This window comes from Molossus molossus, unplaced genomic scaffold (genome assembly GCF_014108415.1).
Source record: "Molossus molossus isolate mMolMol1 unplaced genomic scaffold, mMolMol1.p scaffold_m16_p_21, whole genome shotgun sequence".
NCBI classification, from domain to species: Eukaryota; Metazoa; Chordata; class Mammalia; order Chiroptera; family Molossidae; genus Molossus; species Molossus molossus.
The window spans coordinates 47,916,453-47,936,494 of record NW_023425357.1 but is presented as its reverse complement, the minus strand read 5'-3'; the positions used below and the strand labels follow the sequence as shown (position 1 = coordinate 47,936,494).

Genomic DNA, 20,042 nt, shown 5'->3' with positions numbered 1-20,042 from the left:
GATGAGACTGATCTCCCCACCAGACCCCACCCCGTGCCACAGGCCAGGCTCGGCCAGGGTCCGGGGGTGCAAAGAGCTGCAAAGGAAGGAGACCAGCCCGGACGGGGGCGTTCCACCTGGAACAGGGGTGTGCTCCCTGAAGACTCAGGCGGAACAGCCTCTCCCCCGCTCTCTCACACACGCCCTGAGCAGACCCCCCCCCCCCCCGTGCGCCAGGGCCCATCCCCTCACAGAGAAGAGGGCACACGAGGACCCCGCCCAGCGCAGTGGGCCTGGCCTGAGCAGGCATCAGAGGCTGATCTTCCAAATGCCTGTTCCGTCACCACCAAGAGCAAAGCCCAGCCCTTACGAGACTCCCCGGGGAAGGGCTGATGTGACCAAGAAAATAACGTCTCCAGAATGACCGGTGCCCCCAGGGGATGGGCCTAGGTCTGGCTGCCCGCCCCAAGGCCCAGAGTCACTTTCCAAGGACATGAAGGGCAAGCATCCCTGACAAGGTTCCCGAGGACTGCCCCTGCCCAGCCCTGACCTCCTCGGGGCTCCCCCAGGACCCGGGAAGCCCTGGGTAAGGACACCAGAGCCCAGAGGCTGAGTCACCCCCTTGGGGGCCAACCTGAGTCATAGCAAGATCATTATTTCAAGGACAAGTGCTCAGACCCCTTCTCTAGCCCATCCGTCAGGGCCGAGAGGGGAGGTGCCCACAAGCAGAGGAGGAGAGCAGAACTCTGCAAATCACTCCTCGAAGTCTGCGGCCCCGTGTGCCCTCGGAGGGCTGCACACGCCCTGTACGCACACATTCAGCACACAAGGGCAGACACCCCTTCCCCAGCCGCTGGGGGCCCTGCCTGGGCCAGCCTCCCACAACCCTTCCTTCAGCTCTGGCTCAGCAGGCCCCAGGGAGCGCAGGTGGGCACCCGCAGAGCCCCTCAGAGGGGGCGTCCTCCCAGCACTGGGGGAGGGCAGTGGCCCTGGAGGCTGAGGGGAGGCGGGGACAGGCTGGGCAGAGCCGGCCATGCGGGCAGGAGGCCAGCAGAACAGAGCTGTGGGCTGTCCCACGTGTGTGACGTGCCTGTGAGGTGAGGGGTGTCGAAAAGCTGGGGAAGCCCAGAGAGGGACCTCAGTCCCTGGGCGAGGGGGCATTTCAGAGGAGACCTCAGTGCCCAAAAGGTTCCAAAGACCGTGCCTGTCTGTGAGCGCCACACAGCTCCCGGCCAGCAGCGGCCAGGCGAGGGGTGCTGGGGAATGTTTCCAAGGAGACGTGTCCCTGAGTCATCATAACTGCAGGTCTGGCGGCTGCAAAGCCCCAAAGAGGCGTCCCGCTATAAAAAGGCCTGTTTAGCGCCCCCAGGGGAGGTCTCCGGCAGCCCCGGTCTGTGGGGAGGCCTGCTTTAGACCCCCGGTGCCCCAAGTTTATGCGAGGGCCACCAAGCTGAACAGGCCACTTCTACCAGCTGAGTCCCCTTGGTGCCACTAAGGGGGCTTTGGCCCCTGTCAGCTCCAGCGGCCACTCTGGGCTCAGGCCGTTTAGCGGGGGAAGCTGTCCACAGAGACACTGGGCCCCAACGGTGTTGCCTGAAACCAGAGCCCCCCTCCCATACCAGGGCTCGGTGCCTGGTTCTCTTCCATTCACACCTCCCTCTGCCCCCCGCCACCAGGCCAATGAGGTACACAACACAGGCCAAATACAGTCTCTCACCTCCCGGCCCTCCTGACCCCTGCCTCATCCCCTCATCTCTGGCCAGACCAGACGGGTCTCTTTCTCTCCTGTCCTTCTCGACCCTGCCGCCAGGTTGACACCCCTGAAACACCCTGCTCCAGAACCTTCAATGGCTCCCTAGTGCATAAGCCTTAGGTTACACACTCAGGTGCCACAGAGACCAGGCTGGGGATACAAAGTATCCCCCTAAAACACAACAGGGACTGGTGGGGGCTGAGAACACACAGACCCAGCTGCTGCCAAGCCCCCACAACCGTGCCAAGTGGGGTCTCTCCCACCACAGGCCCCTGGCGGAGAACCACAAGACAAGAGAGCCCGGCTCTTACTCAGGCCCCGGCTCCTGTGATTCCTGCTGGAAGCACGTGGGTGAGTCATTCAACCTCCTCGTGAGACGGACGACTAGCACCTGTGAAAGACCTGGCACGGGTGGGCTCAGCCACGGCCGCTGCTGGCCTCCTGACCCAGCGCCACCTCCCCCTCTGCTGCGCAGGGTGTGTGCTGTGGCGTCTTGCGTGGGATGCCGGAGGGGACAGGGCTGTGTCCCCTGGGCTTCGAGCACCCACCGAGACCTCAGTGCTCGGCCTGCAGCTGGGGTTCAGTCGATGTTCTTCAATCAATCAAGTGGATGAGGCCAGGGGAGGACGGGCTACAGCGAGAAGGCGTAGAGTTCACGTGGGGCCGCCCGCCTGTGCCCCGTGCCCACGGGCCCAGGGCCTGCGTGGTGAGACCTTCTGCCATTTTATAAACGGCCAGGCCGAAATCTCAGGCTCTGAGACCTGAGCTCCTGCTGCCTGCTCCCAGGCTCCAGCAGACAGCGCGCAGGGCAGGCGCGGGTGAGGGGCCCTGGGCCCCCCAAGACAGGACCCTCCGCTCACACACAGGCCCACCAACCCTCCTTTCCCCTCCCCCCACTCGTTAAGAGGAGACCCCTCTCCTTCCACCTGAAGACACCACACAGCTCCCCGGTTCCGACGGAAGGAGGTGGACGAGAAGGGGGGCACCGCTGAAGTCACTGAGGTCCAATTAGCCAGGCCCTGCCCTTCGCGCTTGCAGACAGCCGCTCACGGTAACACCTGCTCCGAAAGCAGACGTCGGTAGACAGCTTCATCTCCACCTCCTGCACTCGCCCTGAGCGCGCCCAGCAGCAGTGACTGACAGGCTTCCTCCGACGTCAGCAGGGGACTTTCAAACGGAACACGTTACAGAGCCGTCTCCCTGGGCTGTTCCTGTCCCTCACCACGGGGCCAGCCCCACCACACACGGTCAGGGTCCCCGCCTCCAGGGGGCCGGCTCTGGGTCTCTCGGATGCTGGGCGCCCACACCCACGGAGCACGGCAAGGCTGCCGCTGGGTGGGGACCAGGGACCATACTCGCCCTGAGCACAGATGCAGTCACTTGCACACCTGCTGGTGGGAGTATGATGTCATACAGCCACTCTGAAAATTTATCAGGACCCCCTGAAGGTGAGCCTCCTCACAGCCTATGACCCAGCCAGCCAGCCCTAGAGACAGCCATTTAAAATGGCATGCACCCTGGCTGGTTTAGCTCAGCGGTTAGAATGTTGGCCCTTGGACCAAAGGGTCATGGATTCAATGCCCGGTCAAGGGCACATACCTGGATTGCAGGTTCAATCCCAGGTCCTGGTCAGGGCACATACAGGAGGCAACCAGTAGATGTGTCCATCTCACATAGACGTTTCTCTCTCTTTCTTTCTCTCTCTCCTCCCCCCCTTGCACTCTCTCTAAAAGAAAAAAAAAAATTAAAAACAATAATAATAAAATGGCATGCGCATGTTCACCACACCTACAAGAATGTCCATGGAAGTGTGCAATTTGAAACAACTCAAAAATGGAAACTACCCAGGTGCCATCAAAAGCAGATAAATGGTGGTCACATGGCGGAATATTATACACCGGTGAAAAGGGACAACGTCCAACCACAGGCACTAATATAAATCAGCGAAGATACTGTACACTGTACGGAAACTGTATGATTAATCTCACTTTGTACAAAACAGGCAAAAGCAACCTATGCGGCTAGACCCCAGGATGGAGATGACCTTTGTGGGTGGGGGGAGGGCCACACAGTGGGGTTCTGGGGGGCAGTTATGGTCGGCTTCTTCCTCTGGGTGTTGTATACGCAGGTGTTCTCGGTTCATGAGAACTCATTAGCAGTACACTTCGGTGGAGTTTTTCAATGTATGCAGTCAATAAAGGGTTTCGTACAATAGCACTCCATTGGCATGGCTGCTGTTAAGACTATAATGAAAAGATTTAGAGGAAGAGAAGAGGGGAGGACGTAACTGTCGGGATGTTAAACGTGAGACTGACACCCCACTTCTCAGACAGCAGGGTCTTAGAAAAGGTGGTCACATTCCCCTCCTCAGGGCACCAGGATTCCAGAAGCTCCTGAGGGCCCCTGCCAAACCCGCGGCCCCCTGCGCTCGGCAGAGAGGTGCCCTCTCTCACAGGGAGCTCACCCCTGCCAGGGGACCACGCTCATCCAAGGCAGGCTTCCCCTCACACCTCGGGCCAACGCGGGACTTTGAAAGCCTCTCTTGCAGAAAAGCAGTTTCCTAAAGTCCCAACCACCTGCCAGCAGCAGAGAAGCACCGTGGTGACCTTTGGACCACGTGCCTGAGGAATCCGCCACGTTCCCTGGGGAAACACGAGCAGTGAAACCTATTTGATGCCATGACAGACGAAATGGAAGCACGCCTGCCCCGGAAATGCAGGGAAAGGGACGCTGGAGAGGCTGTCAAAGGAGGGATGTGACGTGAGCGGAGCCGGGAGGCCGAGGTTGGACAGGGATCGAGCCCAGCTCTGCATTCTGGCTCCCATCGAGATGCCTCCGCGACAGCAGCAGGCTCCAGCCCTTGCCCTCAAAGCCAGTGGCCCGGAGAAGGAGCCGCAAACCGCCCACCCGGCACGTGGCCCCCGGCGCGTGGCCCCCGGCGCGTGGCCCCGGCGCGGCGGGAGCGCCTCCTCTCACCGATCATGTGGTTGGCAACGTGGATCTGGATCTCTCGCTCATTCTCGAAGGTCATCTGGCACTTGATGCACTGGTATGTCTTTTTCTGTTTGGAAACCAAAAAAGGAAGGAATTAGCCAGTCGGGAAGGAGAGCAGAGAGCAGAAGCCCTGGAGGCCCTGGCTCAGACTCCCCAGGATGGCCTGGTCCCCTCCCAGGTCCCTCCAGGCCACTCTCCTCCCACCTGCTTCTGAAGCCAGCTCTCCGCCTGGGGACGGGGTTACGGGGTTGGGCTCCATTCCACAGGAGCTGCCCCCGCTAGGCTCGGGGACATGCCCGTCCCGGGTGTGCGCGCACAGCAGGACCACGGAGAGGAAGTCGAGGGAGGCTGCCGGCTCCAGTGTGCTCCAGTCCACCTGCCCATCCATCTGTCCCTGCATCCTTTCCTCTACCCGTCTTTCCACCTACCTACCTTCTGCCTACCCCCCATACCCCCCACACACCCCAGCCAGCCGGCCAACTACACACGCTTGGACACAGACATGAGAACATACACACAGAGGTGCAAGCATACATACGACACCCCATGCTCACCTTCACCCCAACTCACCCCTCATGGACACCCCCCCACACCACACACCACAGCCAGCTCCCTGGCACACAGGTCCACACAGGAGTGGACAGCACAGTTTACACACACGCTGTCAGCCTCCTCACCGGAACCGGATGGCCACGTCTACCACTTCGAGTGTGCCCAAGATGCACAAGCAGCCTCTCACACAGGTGTGTGCACAGCCGCACCCTGATATGCACTCCCGAGGACATACATGTAGACTACTGTGTACACGTGTGTGCGCACAAGCATGCACACACTCGCATACACACAGGTTCAACACACCAAGACCCACTAAGACACGAGTGCACCCAGGTGCCCCACACAGACAGTGCTGTGGCCTTGCACATGTTGGGGCCCGTGTCCAGAGCACAGGGCTGTCTGGCCCCCCGGCTGGTGGAACACGAGCCTGGGGAGAAGCAGTGGGGAGACTCTCTCACTCACCCTTGATTTCCTGCTGCGACCTTAGCCGCCCCCATCCTCACCCCAACACTTCTTCTTGGTCTGTGTCCCCTTCTCCACCTCTGGACACTCGGCCCTAGGAGGCCATCACAGACAGGATGTGGCGTTCGAAGTACATCCTTTGCCATCAGCCGCTCCCCGGGGCCTGTGCAGCCTCAGAGAGGGCCCAGGGCAGAGAGGACACCCTGGAGAATGGCGGAGATGGGTCAGGAGGGCAGGGGAGGAGACACAGCCAGAGCTGCTGCGTTTCCGTCACGGTGACCCAGCTCACGTTTTCCACCACCCACTGTGCCGGCACCGTTCATTCTGAACACACAGTCGCTCTGCGAGCCCCGCGGTGGAGATGAGAACGTGGCGTTTCAAGAGGCTGAACCACTTGACCACAGCCCGGTGCAGGGATTCGAGGCCCAGCAGGGCCCTCCGGACCCCACTGTCTGAGCTGCCAATCTCGGCTCTACGCCCCGGACCACCGCGGACAGTTCCGGTCTGAGCACCAGAACGCTGGTGTGACCAGGGCCAGCCCTCTGATCCGGACGTCTGTTCCCCTGCACTACGACGGAGTGTGGGAGCACCCACTGTGCCCCACCTGGCAGGGAGAGGCGCCGCGAGGGTCTGGAGTCGGGGTGATGTTATTACCCATGAACAGAGGGGGAGGCGGAAACCTCAACGCTTCATGCTCTAGCCAACAGCAGCCTCAGCCCCACGGGAACCCAGTCCTCCGAGAACTGGTTGCTATGGATACACTCCCGAGGGTCCCAGCCTGCCAGCCCCCAAGCCCCTGCGCAGCCCCCGGGGTCTGCTCTCACAGGCATGCATCCTGGGGGAGGGGGAGGGGCTGGCAGACAGCTGGGCCCCGGCCCCCGGCTTGCCCAGGCAGGGGCCGGCCCCAGAGGCTGCTCTCCAGTGGGAGGTGCCGGCTTTGTCTAGCTCCCTTCTGCACATGGCCCGTCGGCCCGGCTCCCAGCTGGGATTGTCAGCTCAGCTCCTCTCACAGGCCCGGGTCGGAGACAGGCAGGCCTGTTGGGAGCCAGCAAAGAAGCCCGCTCGTGTCTGGAACCCCGCTCCGGCTCGCACAGCTGTGCGTCCTGGGGTACACGGCTCCACCTTTCTGGGCCTGGATTCTCTCTCTGCCAAAACAGAGGTCACAGCAAGGCTCCCGGGTTGTTGCCATGGAAACAACAGAAGAACCAGTACCTACACAGTGGGGGCTTTGGGAAGTGGCACTTGATGTGGGATCCGGGGCTGAGTCTGGGGAGGAGGGGGCTCCCGGCACCCCCGTGGCCGGCTGAAGCCCCGGGGCACTGGTTGGCAGTGCCCAAGAGGCAGGGATGGGGCTGAGTGCAGCTGGGACGGGGAGAGCCGGGCCAGCCCTAGCATGGGAGGGGACCACCTGGACCCTGCCCCTGCCGGCAGCACCCCGCACAGCCAGGATGAGCCCCAGAGCGCTGGGCAGGACGGGCCGTGGCACCACACACCACCTGGTCACAGCCCTTTTCTGCCCCTCGGCAGCTGGGCTGGCGGCAAACTCCCTAACGGCCCCGAGCTGAGCCTCCTGTCTGTGAAGGGAGGTGCGGAGAAGACTGAATAGATCACCTGCTCGGACATCCTCAGCCCTTGATAACGGGAGTGGTGGCTATAAACGGGGGAATGACAGGTGCCGTCCACTATGAGCTGCGACTCCTCAGAGCCAGACACAGCGTGGGCATGAGGAGGGACAGGCGCTGACCCATCAGATGCTCACACAGACCCAGGATGGCCCCCGGGTGTCAGCTCTGCAGACGACTCCTGCTACGACCATTATTACTACCGTTACCCTCTGGCTTGACAGGGGCTAGCGCCCGGAGAGGTCAAACCACAGGTGGGTACTAGCAGAGACGATGCTAACCCAGCCCACCTGACTCCAAGCCCAGATGCTCCCAAGTCCGCCACACTGGCCAGCCAGCAAGCTGAAGCCCAGGGGACGGAGTAGAGCAGCAGGGACCGGGAAGGGCCCATGTTCAGGACCTGGGCTCGGGGAGCTGGGCCAGGAGCCCCCACGGTCCCTTCCACTGCAGAGCCTGCCTTCACTCCCCAGCCCCCCTCATTCTCTCACCCACTCACCCCCCCAGAATCCTGGAGTCCAGGCCCCAGTTCTAACCCCGCAGTGAGACCCCTCGGCAAACTTCCCTGGCTTCCAGTGGGCACCTGCCGCAGGCAGGCGGCCCCTCCCTAAACCCCACCTCCCCGCCAGTGGCACCCACAGCAGCCCTCCGGGGAAAGACACCCTCGAGACGCGCCTGGCACCTGCTCGATCTGGGAGCAGAACGCTGCGTGGAGGGGTCTCCAGCCACCTTGTCCGATACAGGCTCCAGGTGCCCCATCAGGAGCCCCTGGCTGCAGTGCCCAGGCCCCATGTGGACCCTCCAGGAGCCGAGGTTCCACTGCGTCATTGAAACCCACTGGATAAGGGCCTGTGACTCCCCTGGTCTGGGAGGCCCCCCCGGCAGGTCCGTTTCTGGTCCTTGGCTGCTAGGCTCAGGACAAACTTGGTGAATGAATGAACAAATCGATGACTCGTTAATGATAACAGGACCATTTCCAAGGCCTCTGTGTACCAGCAACTGCACTGCCTAGCATGATGCCAGTCCTATCCGCTGGTGATCGGGACAGGCATGACTGAGCCCTGGAGGCCAGGCCCAGCCCTTGCTGCGGGCGTTATCTCCATAAACTCTCAAAAGACTGGAGACTGCCCGGCCGCTGTGGCTCAGTGGTTGAGCGTCGACCCCTGCACCAAGCGGTGCCGGTTCGATTCCTGGTCAGGGCACATGCCCAATGTGTAGGCCCGATCCCCAGTGGGGGGCGTGCAGGAGGCGGCCCATCGATGTTCTCTCTCATCGATGTTTCTATCTCTCTCTCTCTCTCCCTCCCTTCCTCTCTCTCTAAAATCAATAAAGCCCAGGAAAAGACTCGAGGATCTACAGCCCGAATAGCAAAGCGGCGTCCCCAGGAGACCCAGCAGCAGGGGAAAACCCTCCCAACAATCGCAAGGATGACAGCGTCATGCCTGGGGCAGGCACTACGTCAACCACTGCGCGTCCCTGCCCGGGATGATGTCACGGGCCCTCACATCAAGTCTGCCACAGCTGAGCAGTTAGAAACGAGATCAATAATGGACATGTCACACAGCTGGAGAGGACACGGCACTATTGGGGTTCACACTCGGATCTGCCGCAACATAGAGGTGCGTGACCGCTGCAGGACAGAGCTGCTTCTCTGGGCTGCTCCAGAGGACGCCCCAGGAGGCTGTGTGGTGGTTCCTCCGGGGACCTGCAGGGCCCAAGTGGCAGGGGTCATCGAGCGGCCTCACTTACCCGGGGCACTGGTGACGTCTGGGCGCCTTTCCGGGGCCCACTGGTCTCGGGGGTGAGGTCGCGGTGGTCCACCTGCATGTGGCTCTCCAGGTCCTCGGCACTCTCGAACTTGACGCTGCACTCAGGGCAGCGGAGGCCGGCGCAGGGCCGGTCGGCGGGCTCCGGCGGGGCCAGGCCACCCACCTGTCCATTGGCGCTGCGGGTCATGCAGCCGGCGCAGAGGCCGTAGGGGAGCCCGTTGACATCGAGCTTCACCAGGTCCTGCTTGCTGCGGAACTCTTTGAGGCACAGGGCGCACTTGTAGACCTTCTGCAGCCCCTGGCCGTTGGGGGAGGACGCGGCCGAGCTGCCCGCCAGCTTCTGCATGTGGAAGGTGCCGTGGATCTTGAGCTCGAGCGTGGAGGTGACCGTCTGCATGCAGACCACGCAGCGGAAGCCCGTGAGCGAGCTGCGCAGGTCGGGGTGCATCTGGCAGTGCTCGGTGAACTCCTCCTCGCTCTGCAGGGGCATCTTGCAGATGCGGCAGGTGCCCGTGTCCAGGCTCTTGCTGTGGGTCACCTTGTGCTCGGTGAGCGTCAGCAGGGAGGGGAAGCGCTCGCCACAGATGGGGCACATGTAGTGCTTGGCGGGGCCCCGGTGCGTCTGCAGGTGCTCCCGGAGCCCGTTCTCCGAGAAGAAAGTCCGCGAGCACACGTTGCACTTGTGGCTGCCCTTGATGAGCTCCGCCTTCTTGCGCGAGCCGTCGTCCTCCCCGGGCCGGATGTTGTGGTCCCGCAGCCGGTGGTTCTGCAGAAGGACCTCCATGGTGTAGGCTGCCCCGCAGATGTCGCAGCCGTACATGGGCTCCGACGCGTCCACGTCGTCCTCGCTGGCCTCGTGGCTGTTGGGCGCCTCGGGGTTCTTGAGCAGCATGCCCTGCAGGTCCGCGGGGTCAGCCTTCTTGGCCACGGCGGGGGGCACCCCGTTGGCCGTGCCGTTCTCGGTCGCGGCGTCGAACACGCAGTGCTTCTCCCGCAGGTGCTTCTCCAGCAGGATGATGGCGTGGAAGGCCTTGCTGCAGAACTTGCAGTTGTACTTCTTGCTGTGCGTGGTGATGTGGCACTGCAGCTCCACCTCGGTGCTGAAGGTCTCGCCGCAGAAGATGCACTTGTGCGCCTTGGCCGGGTTGCCCAGGTGGCTGTGCTTGACGTGCACCTGCAGGTCGGCCTCCTTGCGGAAGTCCCAGTTGCAGGCCGTGCAGCGGTACATCTTCTTCTCGTTGCTGTGCTTCACCGCCAGGTGCACCTGGATGGACACCTTGGAGTCGAAGACCTCCTGGCACAGGGTGCAGTGGTAGAGCACGAAGGTGTGCATGTCCAGCAGGTGCTTCTGCAGGTCGTCCACCGAGGAGAACTGCTTGTCACAGCTCTCGCACACGTAGTGGGTGGACGTGGTCATGTAGTGCACCGTCAGGTGCTGCAGCAGGGACTCCTGGGAGTCGAAGTCCTCCTTGCACTGGGGGCAGGCCTGCTTCCGCAGCAGGAGCTCCAGGTGCAGCTTCAGGTGTGTCTGGAAGCTCTCGAAGTTGGAGAACTTGAGGTCGCACTGGTTGCAGGGATACTCGCCGTTGGAGATGGAGTCGGCGCTCACCGAGAGCCGCTGCCGCTTCGGGGAGGACACCTCCACGTCGGAGGAGACGGGGCTCTGCTCAGCCTTGGACTTCTTGCTGTGGGCCAGCGGGATGTTCTTGTGGTTCTCCTTGATGTGCTTGGTGAGCTTCAGGATGGAGCCGAAGATGGGCGAGTTGGTGCAGTAGGGGCAGGAGTAGACCTCCATGAAGGACTGCGCAGGCCGCGCCACCGGGGACTCCAGCTTGGCCCCGCCCACGCCACAGTGGGCCTGCTGGATGTGCTCGGTGAGGGAGGACTCGGTCAGGAAGCCCATGGAGCACTGGCTGCAGAAGAAGGCATTGCTGCCGTCCGGCGGGTTGGTGCTGGGGCCGCCGTGGGAGACCCGGATGTGTTCCTGCAGGCTGTTGATGTCGGTGAACATCTCCGGGCAGTAGTTGCAGTGGAAGGCGGAGATGCCCCCGAAGGGCATCACGGGGTAGGCGTGGCTCTTGTGCAGCTTGCGCACGTGCTCGTTGAGGTTGTACAGGGTGGGCAGGGGGTCCAGGCAGATCTGGCACGTGTGGCTCTGCTGCGGCTTGTCCGCGTGGATGGTCTTCAAGTGGATCTCCAGCACGGCCAGGCTGTTAAAGTCCCGCTTGGAGCAGTAGGGGCAGCTGTAGACCACCTTGGACCAGCCCTGCCCGTCCTCCCGCAGCTTCTTCTGGCCCCGCAGCGGCTTCAGGGTGGAGTCCGGGGTGGAGCCACGCTCCACGGAGGCACTGGAGTCCGGCGTGGCACTGCTCATGGAGGCCACGCTGCCCAGCACGGGGTCGGGGCTGACGCTGTGGTTGCTGGAGTCGGGCTGCCGGTGGCTGTCCAGGTGGCAGTAGACGCCCTCCACGGAGGAGAACTGCTCGGGGCACATGGGGCACTTGTGTTTCTGGTTGGCGTGGGCCCGGTGGATGTGGGCGAGCAGCGCGCTCTCGTCGGCGAAGACCTCGGGGCAGTGGATGCACTGCAGGTCGGCCTTCTCGGAGAGCTGCGGGTGCCGGCTGAGCACGTGCTTCTCCAGCTCCTCCGTCTGGCTGAAGGTGTCCTCGCAGTAGTCGCACATGAAGTCGTCCTTGCGCGCCTCCTTCTCGGACTTGGCCAGGTGCTCCTTGTTCTTCTTGTGCGCCTGCATGTGCCCCTGCAGCGAGCTGGTGGACGAGAAGCCGCGCTTGCACACCGAGCACTTGAAGGGCTTGCTGGAGCTGTGCGTCTTCAGGTGGATCTTCAGGTGGTCGCTGCGCGAGAAGGCGGCCTCGCACTCGTGACAGTGGTACTTCTTGTCGCCCGTGTGCAGCTTGATGTGGCGGTCGCGGCTGCGCTTGTGCTTGAACAGGCGGCTGCAGTAGGTGCACTTGAAGGGCAGCTTGTCGCTGTGGATCTGCTCGTGCCTCTTCAGGTAGCTCAGGCGGATGAAGGACTTGTCGCAGAACTGGCAGGGGTACGGCAGGCCCGTGCCCCCTTCCTCCTCACCCAGGCCCAGGTCGCACCCGTCCCCGATCATCTGCGTGGGTGACGCAACATCCTTGCTGGAGGGAGACGAGGCCACCCAGGAGAGTTGCGGGTCGTCGTCACCATCTGCAGAGGGAAGGCAGGGAGGAGATTAGAGGCAATTCCCAGGGCCGCAGAGAAACAAGGACAGAGAGAAGAGCCAGCCTCTCGACAGCTCGCCGGCTGAGGCTGTGCAGCTGGCCGGCCGCTGCAGGGGAGTGGGGAGGGACAGCGGCCGGAAGCCGGTGGCCAGGAGGGCCCTCCCGCCTGCAGAGGGGGTGGCAGAGGGGCGGCAGGATATGGAGGGGACGTGCCTTTCCCCCCGGCAAATCCTGCCCGGGCCTCTGAACCAGGTGCCCCCGTGGGAAGTGACGCAGGGGCAGCCTGGACAAAGTCACGGGAAACGAGACAAGTTCCATCACCTGACCAGACCTGGGGTCGCCTCCCCTCCAGCCCCGAGTCCTGGTGGGAGAGTCCACTCCCTGGTCCCAGGGGGCACAGGTGAAACTTCGCAGAAAACACAGTGCATGTTAATGACCGGGCGACACTCCGTTGTTCGGGGGTGGGGGGCTGACAAAGAAGAACTGTTCCCTCAGGTGGCAGACACGTGGCCTCGGACACGGAGCACACACAGGAGTGAGCAGAGGGCACTGAGAAGGGTCTGCAGGTTCCCGCCCAAACCTCCCAAGGGGTGGGTCTATGCTCCCCTCCACCCCAGGAGCCGCCCAAGGCCACCCAAGCCTCCGGAGACAGCCTGATAGTGACAGCGATTCAAAGATGGACCAGGACCCAGATGGCCACAGAGCTCAGAGCCTAGGGGACCCCTAAATCCACTGTGGGGGGTGGGCGTTTCCTTCCACAGATCCCCAGTGGGGCCCACCCTCCCTGGGGACAGGAGCCCCCCGCCCCCAGCCCACTCCCAGGTCCACCCAGCCTCGAGGAGACGAAGCTAAACAAACGAGGGCTGTTGTTTCTGGGAAAACAAAGGCACCCAGGACGCAGCCATGGAGCCCGCGGAGCCCCCGAGACGCGGAGGGCGCGCCCCGCCAGCCGGAGCAGGAGCGCGGTCCGTGGCTCAAGTTTCGCCAGTGGGTTTAAAACTCAGATGTGAATGAAACGTCCCGCAGGGTTCTGCGGCAGGGGAGCCGGACGAGCACGCAGGTTCGGACACACGGATCTGGCTCCTGAAACCCAAGGACGCAGCGGCGGCCCCGCCTCCCAGCCCCGCCAGCCCAGCCAACCCGCAGACGTGGCCCAGACCCTCCAGAAGGGAAGGCTCAGGCAGACCCGGGTGCACACACAGCTCTCACACAGACGTAGACACAAACACACGCACATCACACACTCTCCCACACACGCACATCCACACCTGCACACACACGCACCTGCACACACATGCACCTGCACACACGCCCTCACCGCCCTCACACTCACAGTCACAGGGACCCGCGGCTCCCTCTGCTGTCCCAGGCCAAGCCCCAGACATCAGGAGATAGCGAGCCTGACCGGAGTGCCTTGCAGGGTCCCTCGGGGTGGCTCTGAGCTTGCTCCTGGGCCACACCCACCACCCAGCACCCTGACACCCGATCTTCCTGACCGTGTGAAGATCTGTCCGACCCCCGCTGGCCAAGCTCCCGCCACGAGTCCTGCCTCTCCAGCGGCGTCCCCACCTCTGAAGCCCAGCCACCCAGCCTGGCACGGGCACCTCCCAGAACGCCCTCCCCAGTGAGGCACCTGCTCCCCTGGGGGCCTCACATTACGGGGTGCTTCAGACAGCAAGGATGCAGATGCGCCGAAACCTCAGACTGGATGTGAGGGAGGCGGCCCAGCCCTCCCTGGTAACTCCCAGCTCCCGCCAGGCTCCACGGGGCGCAGACAAAGGGACCCAAGGGAGGAGATGGCTGGAGCTGGGCGCTGGGGAGCCCGGCCCCCCGCCCCCGGGCCAGGCTCAACCAGCTCTGTATTATTCGATGCCTTCGCTCAGGCTCACTCCAGCTGCCACGGAGCCGTCCTAGCCATTCTGCTGAGCACTTTCCCGAGACACCATCCGGAGATCCAGGGCCCCCACTGCACAGACAAGGGAACAGAGGAGGTGACAGTACCCGGACCGGCCACAGGCAGCCCCGGGACCAGACAGAGGTCCGGACAAGCTCCCACAGGTCGGCCGAAGAAGACTGCACCGCGCAGGTGGGAAAGGGCGAGGGACCCCTGTCCAGCCTCAGCGCAGCCGTGGAGTGGACCTCCTCTGTGACAGGATGACAGGATGGCAGGCACAGGCCCACTGTCTGCGTTTCGGGGAGGGCCCCCCGAGGCCAGCAAGGCAGAGTGGAACCCATCGGCTCCCGGGCCCATGCCACCTGCCCGAGGATGAGAGTGGGCACCTACGCCCCAATCCCTGTGCTTATTCGTCCGCCCAGGGACGTCCCTCAACCCCAGGCTCCGTTCCCACATCTGAAAACGGAGCATCACTGTGAGGAGTGGTGAGGAAGCTGAATGTGGAAAGTCACATTATCCCGGGACACGAGACGTCCAGAGAGGGCACGTGGGCGGGGAAAGCAGATTCTCGGCGGCGAGCCCGTGGGAGCAGGACATGGCTGGGCGCGGGCACGAGCCTCCTTCGGGGGTCAGGGAAACGCCCTGCACGGGTGGGGACAGCGCCGCTGCAGATGGGCGGAACGTCGTGGGGCGGCTCGCTTCAGACAAGGGACTTTGAAGGGATGCAAAGGATACGTCAATAAAGCCGCTGAAGAAAAAGCACTGTGTGGCCAATGACAATAATGAGCATTAATTAGCACCGCGAGTGATAACGGCATTAGCGCTGCGCTAAGCGCTTCTCTCCCCGCAGTTCAGGTTTCAGCCCCGCAATGGGAAGTAACAGCCCATCTCTGGGCAGAGGAAGCTGAGGCGTGGAGCGCTGAGCCGCTGGGTGCCCCGGGGGTGGGGCCGGAGCGTGGGGTCTCCAGGACGAAGCCCCTACTCCCCGTGGCCCCATCGGGCTTTGAGAGAAAGGATCAGCCTGCAGGGCGCCACAGGCTCCAGGACCATTGTGGGGCTGTCTGGTTGGCGGTATTTTCCTACAAATAAGTTTCCAAATTAAAGCAGAGCCCATTGCTCTGGGAGACAAACTGGTCAGCTGCTGAGATTTACAATCAATTGAACTGAAATTAAAATAAGGCTCCTTCCACGGAAAAGGCCCAATCAGGGGAACCGGGCACATGGACATAAAAAGTCCCGGACTCACGTGGTCCTGTTGAGGGCCTTTTGTCCTCAGAGTTCACCCTGGCTCTGCTGGCTCACCCCTCCAAACGCACTTAGACTCTGCAGCCGATGGAGACGTGAGCCGGGCCAGAGCACGCAGGGTGTGCGCAGCCGGCGTGGGACCTCGGCAGAGGGAAGAGGATCCCTTCCCTTCCAGCGGCCACGCTCCCCTCACCACCACTGCAGACCTCAAAGTCCCCTCCAACTTGAACTCAGGGAAAAGGCAGTTTCAAGGAAAGTCCAGCTTGGCCAGCTCCCTTCTTATTTCCAAGTAAGTGCTTGTCTAGAGTTTACTGTGTGCCACGCGTTCTTCTAAGAGCCTTGCGCGTTAACTCACTCGGTCCTCTCCACGGCGCAATGATAGGTGCACGCATTATTTCATTTACAGGGGAGAAAACTGAGGCACAGAGAGGCTGAGTGACTTGCCCAGGACCACACAGCTAGCAGGCAAGAGAGCCAGGATTTTGCATGGTTCCTCTCCTCTGGGAGAGGGCACTGTCACATAAGAAAATTGGTGGGGAACAGTGACTACTGCTAGGCCCGTGGCTTCCCCCTCCCCAAGAGCACGAAGAAGTACAACAACATGAGTAGAAAAATCACTTTCAAACGGAGATTGAAGTCATTTAAAATGACTAATCCTGCAAAAGGCCTGCTAGGAAATGGGTTGCACAAGTCTTTTGCTGTCTGCTGCAGAGAGAAAAAAAAAAACTAAAACAAGCATAAAAGAGGAGAAATTTCTATAAAATTCAATTAAGTAGAAAAGACATGAACAGGGCTTCAGCAGAAGGGTGAGCGGGAAGACCCAGCTCCCATGGCCGCACTGACTGAATTCCGCGGCTGCTGCTGGGAACACGGCCTCAGACGCACCTCGTCAGGACACTGCCGAGTGGCTGCCGCCCAGAATAGCTGGGAGCCCCAGCTGCTCAGCGGCTCCTGTCCCAGGGAGTCAAGGTGGGGGCTGCTGTGGAGGTGCCTGGACAGACGAGAGAAAGTGACGGGCCCACAGGAGTGAGCCAAAAGGGGGACCTTCCCGCAGTGAGGGGCAGAGCGAGGAGGAAGTGAGGTCCCCGTCACCGAAGCTATGCCAGAGCAATCGACGGCTGTGAAAGAACGCTGGGAGGTCCCCTGCAGTGGGTGGGCAGGTGGAAAGAGCTGGGCCCATGCCGCTCCCTGGGCTAATGACCGGACAGTCCGGACCACGAAGGAAGGTAACAGACAGCAAGCCCGGCCCCTGTGGACAGAAAGGAGCAGCGGACAGAGTCCGTCCGCAGACCTGGGCCTCGCCGCCTCCACTGCAACACACCGACATTGGAAGTCAGCAACTCTCAGAATTGCTTCCAAAGTCCACGTCCACTTTCGGTTTTGCTTGCAGGAGGGGGAGGCCTGGCGGATGGGCTCTGTGTGGGACATCCACGGTGGGACTAAGCCACCTCCCTCAGGGGACCAGGCCCACTCACGGCCCCTAAGGACATTTATTTATTTATTTTATTTATTTTTTTGAACTCGTCGGTCTCGGTGATCTGCAGCTGGGGTGGGAGGTTATATATATGTATGTATGTACACATGTATGCATGTGTATGTATGTATATGTATGTGTGTACACATGTATGCATATGTATATATGTACATATATATATTTTTGCATTTATCTTCAGATAGAGTGGGAGGGAGAGAGGAAGGAAGAGAAAGAGAAAAACATCGATGTGAGAGAGACACAGCGACTGGTTGCCACCCACAAGACCCCAACCAGGGCCGGGGACAAACTGCAACCGAGATACACCGCCTTAGCGGGAACCAAACCCGGGACTCTCTGGTCTGCGGACCGACGCTCTAACCGCTGAGCCAAACTGGCCAGAGCCCCTGAGGACATTCATGTTTGCTTGGTGACTACAAGGACAACAGCTGGGCTTAGACTCCCAGTCCCAACTATAGATCTGCTAAGCCAATGAAATAAGTGACTATTTATACAGTGTTACATATGAGAAATGATCTATAATGTACAAAAATCATCACTGGCTGCTGGCACCCAGCATAAGGTCACAGGACAGATAGAGGGACACAGGCTCCAGTCGTGGTGGTTTGAACGGACATGAGAGAGCGAGGGGCCCAGCTCCGAGTCCTGAGTAACAGTCAGAAGGGTCGTAACTGAAGGACCAAGAGCTACCCCTACAGAAGATGGTTTTCAAAGCAAAGGACATTGATCTGCACAGTGGCCCCAGGCAATGGTCGCCCCAGGATGTGAGGGAAAAAAGGAACTCCCAGGGGTGCTCCCCCCAACCCTCTCACTGTGCAGGTGGAGACACAGCCGCACCAGCAGCCTTGCGCCGGGTGCTCTGAGTTTGGACTTGCATCTCGTGGCGAAGCAGGTGGGAGATGAGGTCTGACTCCCAGACCCCCCTAGCCCCCCACTCAAGGGGCGACTGCTATCCCAAAGGGCCACTGGCCCCTCGGGACAAGAAGGAGGCCCCTGCCTTTCCCCTTGAAGCCTCTGACCTCACAGAACACACAGACTGCCCGGCTGCTGCATCCCTTAGACAAATTTACTTAGCACTGATATTGAAAATGCAATTGAGCTTGACTTTTATTGCAGAAATTAAACAGACCAGGAAAAAAAAAAAGAAAGCTAGAGCAGTCACCTCATCTGAGAGCTGGAGGCAGCAGACCAGCTAGAAGTGGACCGTCTCCCCAGCCCCCGCAGGGAAGTCAGGCCCAAGCCTGACCCTCCGAGCGACTCCTCGGAGACGGAGCTCTTGGAGCTAGAGGAGGGCTCAGGAGGTTTCCCCATCGGCACCTGGCCCGGGCCTCCCCGCACCCCACACCACGCTGCCCTCCTCCACCTACTCAAGGGAGGCGGGAGCTTCTCCAGAGTCACCTCCGTGAGCCGCCTCGAAACACCGCCCAGGCCCCGCGCAACACGCCCTGCTCGACGTGAGAGACAGCAAAATGCTTCCGGGGCTGAATCACTGTTTTTCTCGACTCCCTTTGGAGACTGGCAGAGCCCACATTCGGCCGCGTCCGTGGACCTGGGACTAGAAACAGCCGCGTTCTAATTACATGTAAAGTGTACCAAAACATCCCTTTTATCACAGACTGGAAATCTGTTAGCATCTGTCTCTCCTTTGTTTCTTCCACAAGATACAAGCTTGTTTCTACATTTTTCTCACCTGTAGCGGTGATTAAAATTCATTATAAATGAAAGGAGCGAACAGACAAACAAGTCCCTCTGTGTACCATTCTAAACTCAAATTAGAAACAGCTGTTTGCCGATTCATGCAGCGACGTTCGGTCGTGCTCTGTGAACCAGTAATAACTCACCCTGCTGCCGCAGAAATTTGGGGGTAATCCATACATTTAACGCGGCGCTGGATTCTCCAGGCAGGAGTGTAGTGGCAATGGTGGCAACCCCTCCGACCGCCTTCGGGGGGCCTGGCTTAGCACTCTGGAGACATCCACCACGGCCCAACGTTTGGGAACCCCAAACTCAGAGCACCCGGCGCCTCTCGCCGAGACGCAGACCCTGGCAGGGCCAGAAGGAAACCCCAGGCAGGCTCCTCATCCCCCCCCCTCTCCTAGAACCACCACCAAAAAAATTCAACTCTGATCAAACGCAAACCACACACATCCTCCCGCTGCCGGAGGGAACAGCAAAATTAAAAGTCTAATTGGTACCCGGAACAATTTAAAACGATTAAGTATAGGTGAGGCTCTTCTGTAGAAAATAATCCTTTGATTGGGATTAACTTGTTTGGATAGCATTTTTCCACTCCTGCGTTCCGGCGGCAGAAGCCAGAGCGACAGCCTGGAAGTCTCCGCAGCCTCTAAGGGTCCGAGCATCATCTCTGACAGAGTCGGGGGACAGGCACAGGGCGTCCAGAGTCGCACCCCATCTGAGGCTTTGACAGGGAGTGGGTGTTCTTTCTCCTTCATGGGGAGGGAGGTGAGTGACACTTTGGAAACCCATACTGCCCCTGTGGCATACCACACCTGCTCTGTCCTGCTAACACACCTCTAAACACTGCCTCCAGGGAGCCCTCCTTGACTCCCTCTGCCACCACTGGTACCCGCCCCCGACCTCTGGGCTCTACCATTGGGCCATCTCTCGCCCTGAATTGTGGATCTTGGGATGACTGTTTATTTTTGAGCCCTTGGGACACCCCTGGGTCCTGTGCATCCTTTCGGGTCTGGGACCCTACGACACTGAGCCACTTTTCAAACTTCAGACTGGCCTCTCCTCCCAGCAGCCACCAACAGCAAAGCCCTCTGTGCGTGCCAGGCACAGTGCCAAGCTTTTCATAAGCTCAACCTTATTAAGTCCTCCATCCTATGCTGTGGTACCATCATGTCCCCCATTCACAGACCAGACACCTGAGACCCAGAGAGGGCACGAACCCTGAGTTTCACAACAGCCTGTGGAGCGAGTCTAGAAAAACCCCGTATTTCTCCAGAAAAGCCATCAAAGCCACCCACGGTGAGGGGACAGCAGCCTCACCCGCCCAGCCTCTGAGCCTTGCTCAGCCATGGTGATTTCCAAGGATGCCCTGCCCA

At 60.8% G+C, this 20,042-nt stretch overlaps 1 protein-coding gene across 1 annotated transcript in view; it reads right to left on the bottom strand.

The window, feature by feature from the left end:
* The window catches only part of ZNF423 (zinc finger protein 423), a 267,618-nt gene that overhangs the window by 100,967 nt on the left and 146,609 nt on the right, over window positions 1–20,042 (bottom strand). The window contains exons 4-5 of the mRNA XM_036274427.1: window positions 9,112–12,326; window positions 4,709–4,793 (exon numbers count right to left, since the gene is read on the bottom strand). Coding sequence (XP_036130320.1) covers window positions 4,709–4,793; window positions 9,112–12,326 — 3,300 coding nt within the window. The remainder of the gene's footprint in view (window positions 1–4,708; window positions 4,794–9,111; window positions 12,327–20,042) is intronic.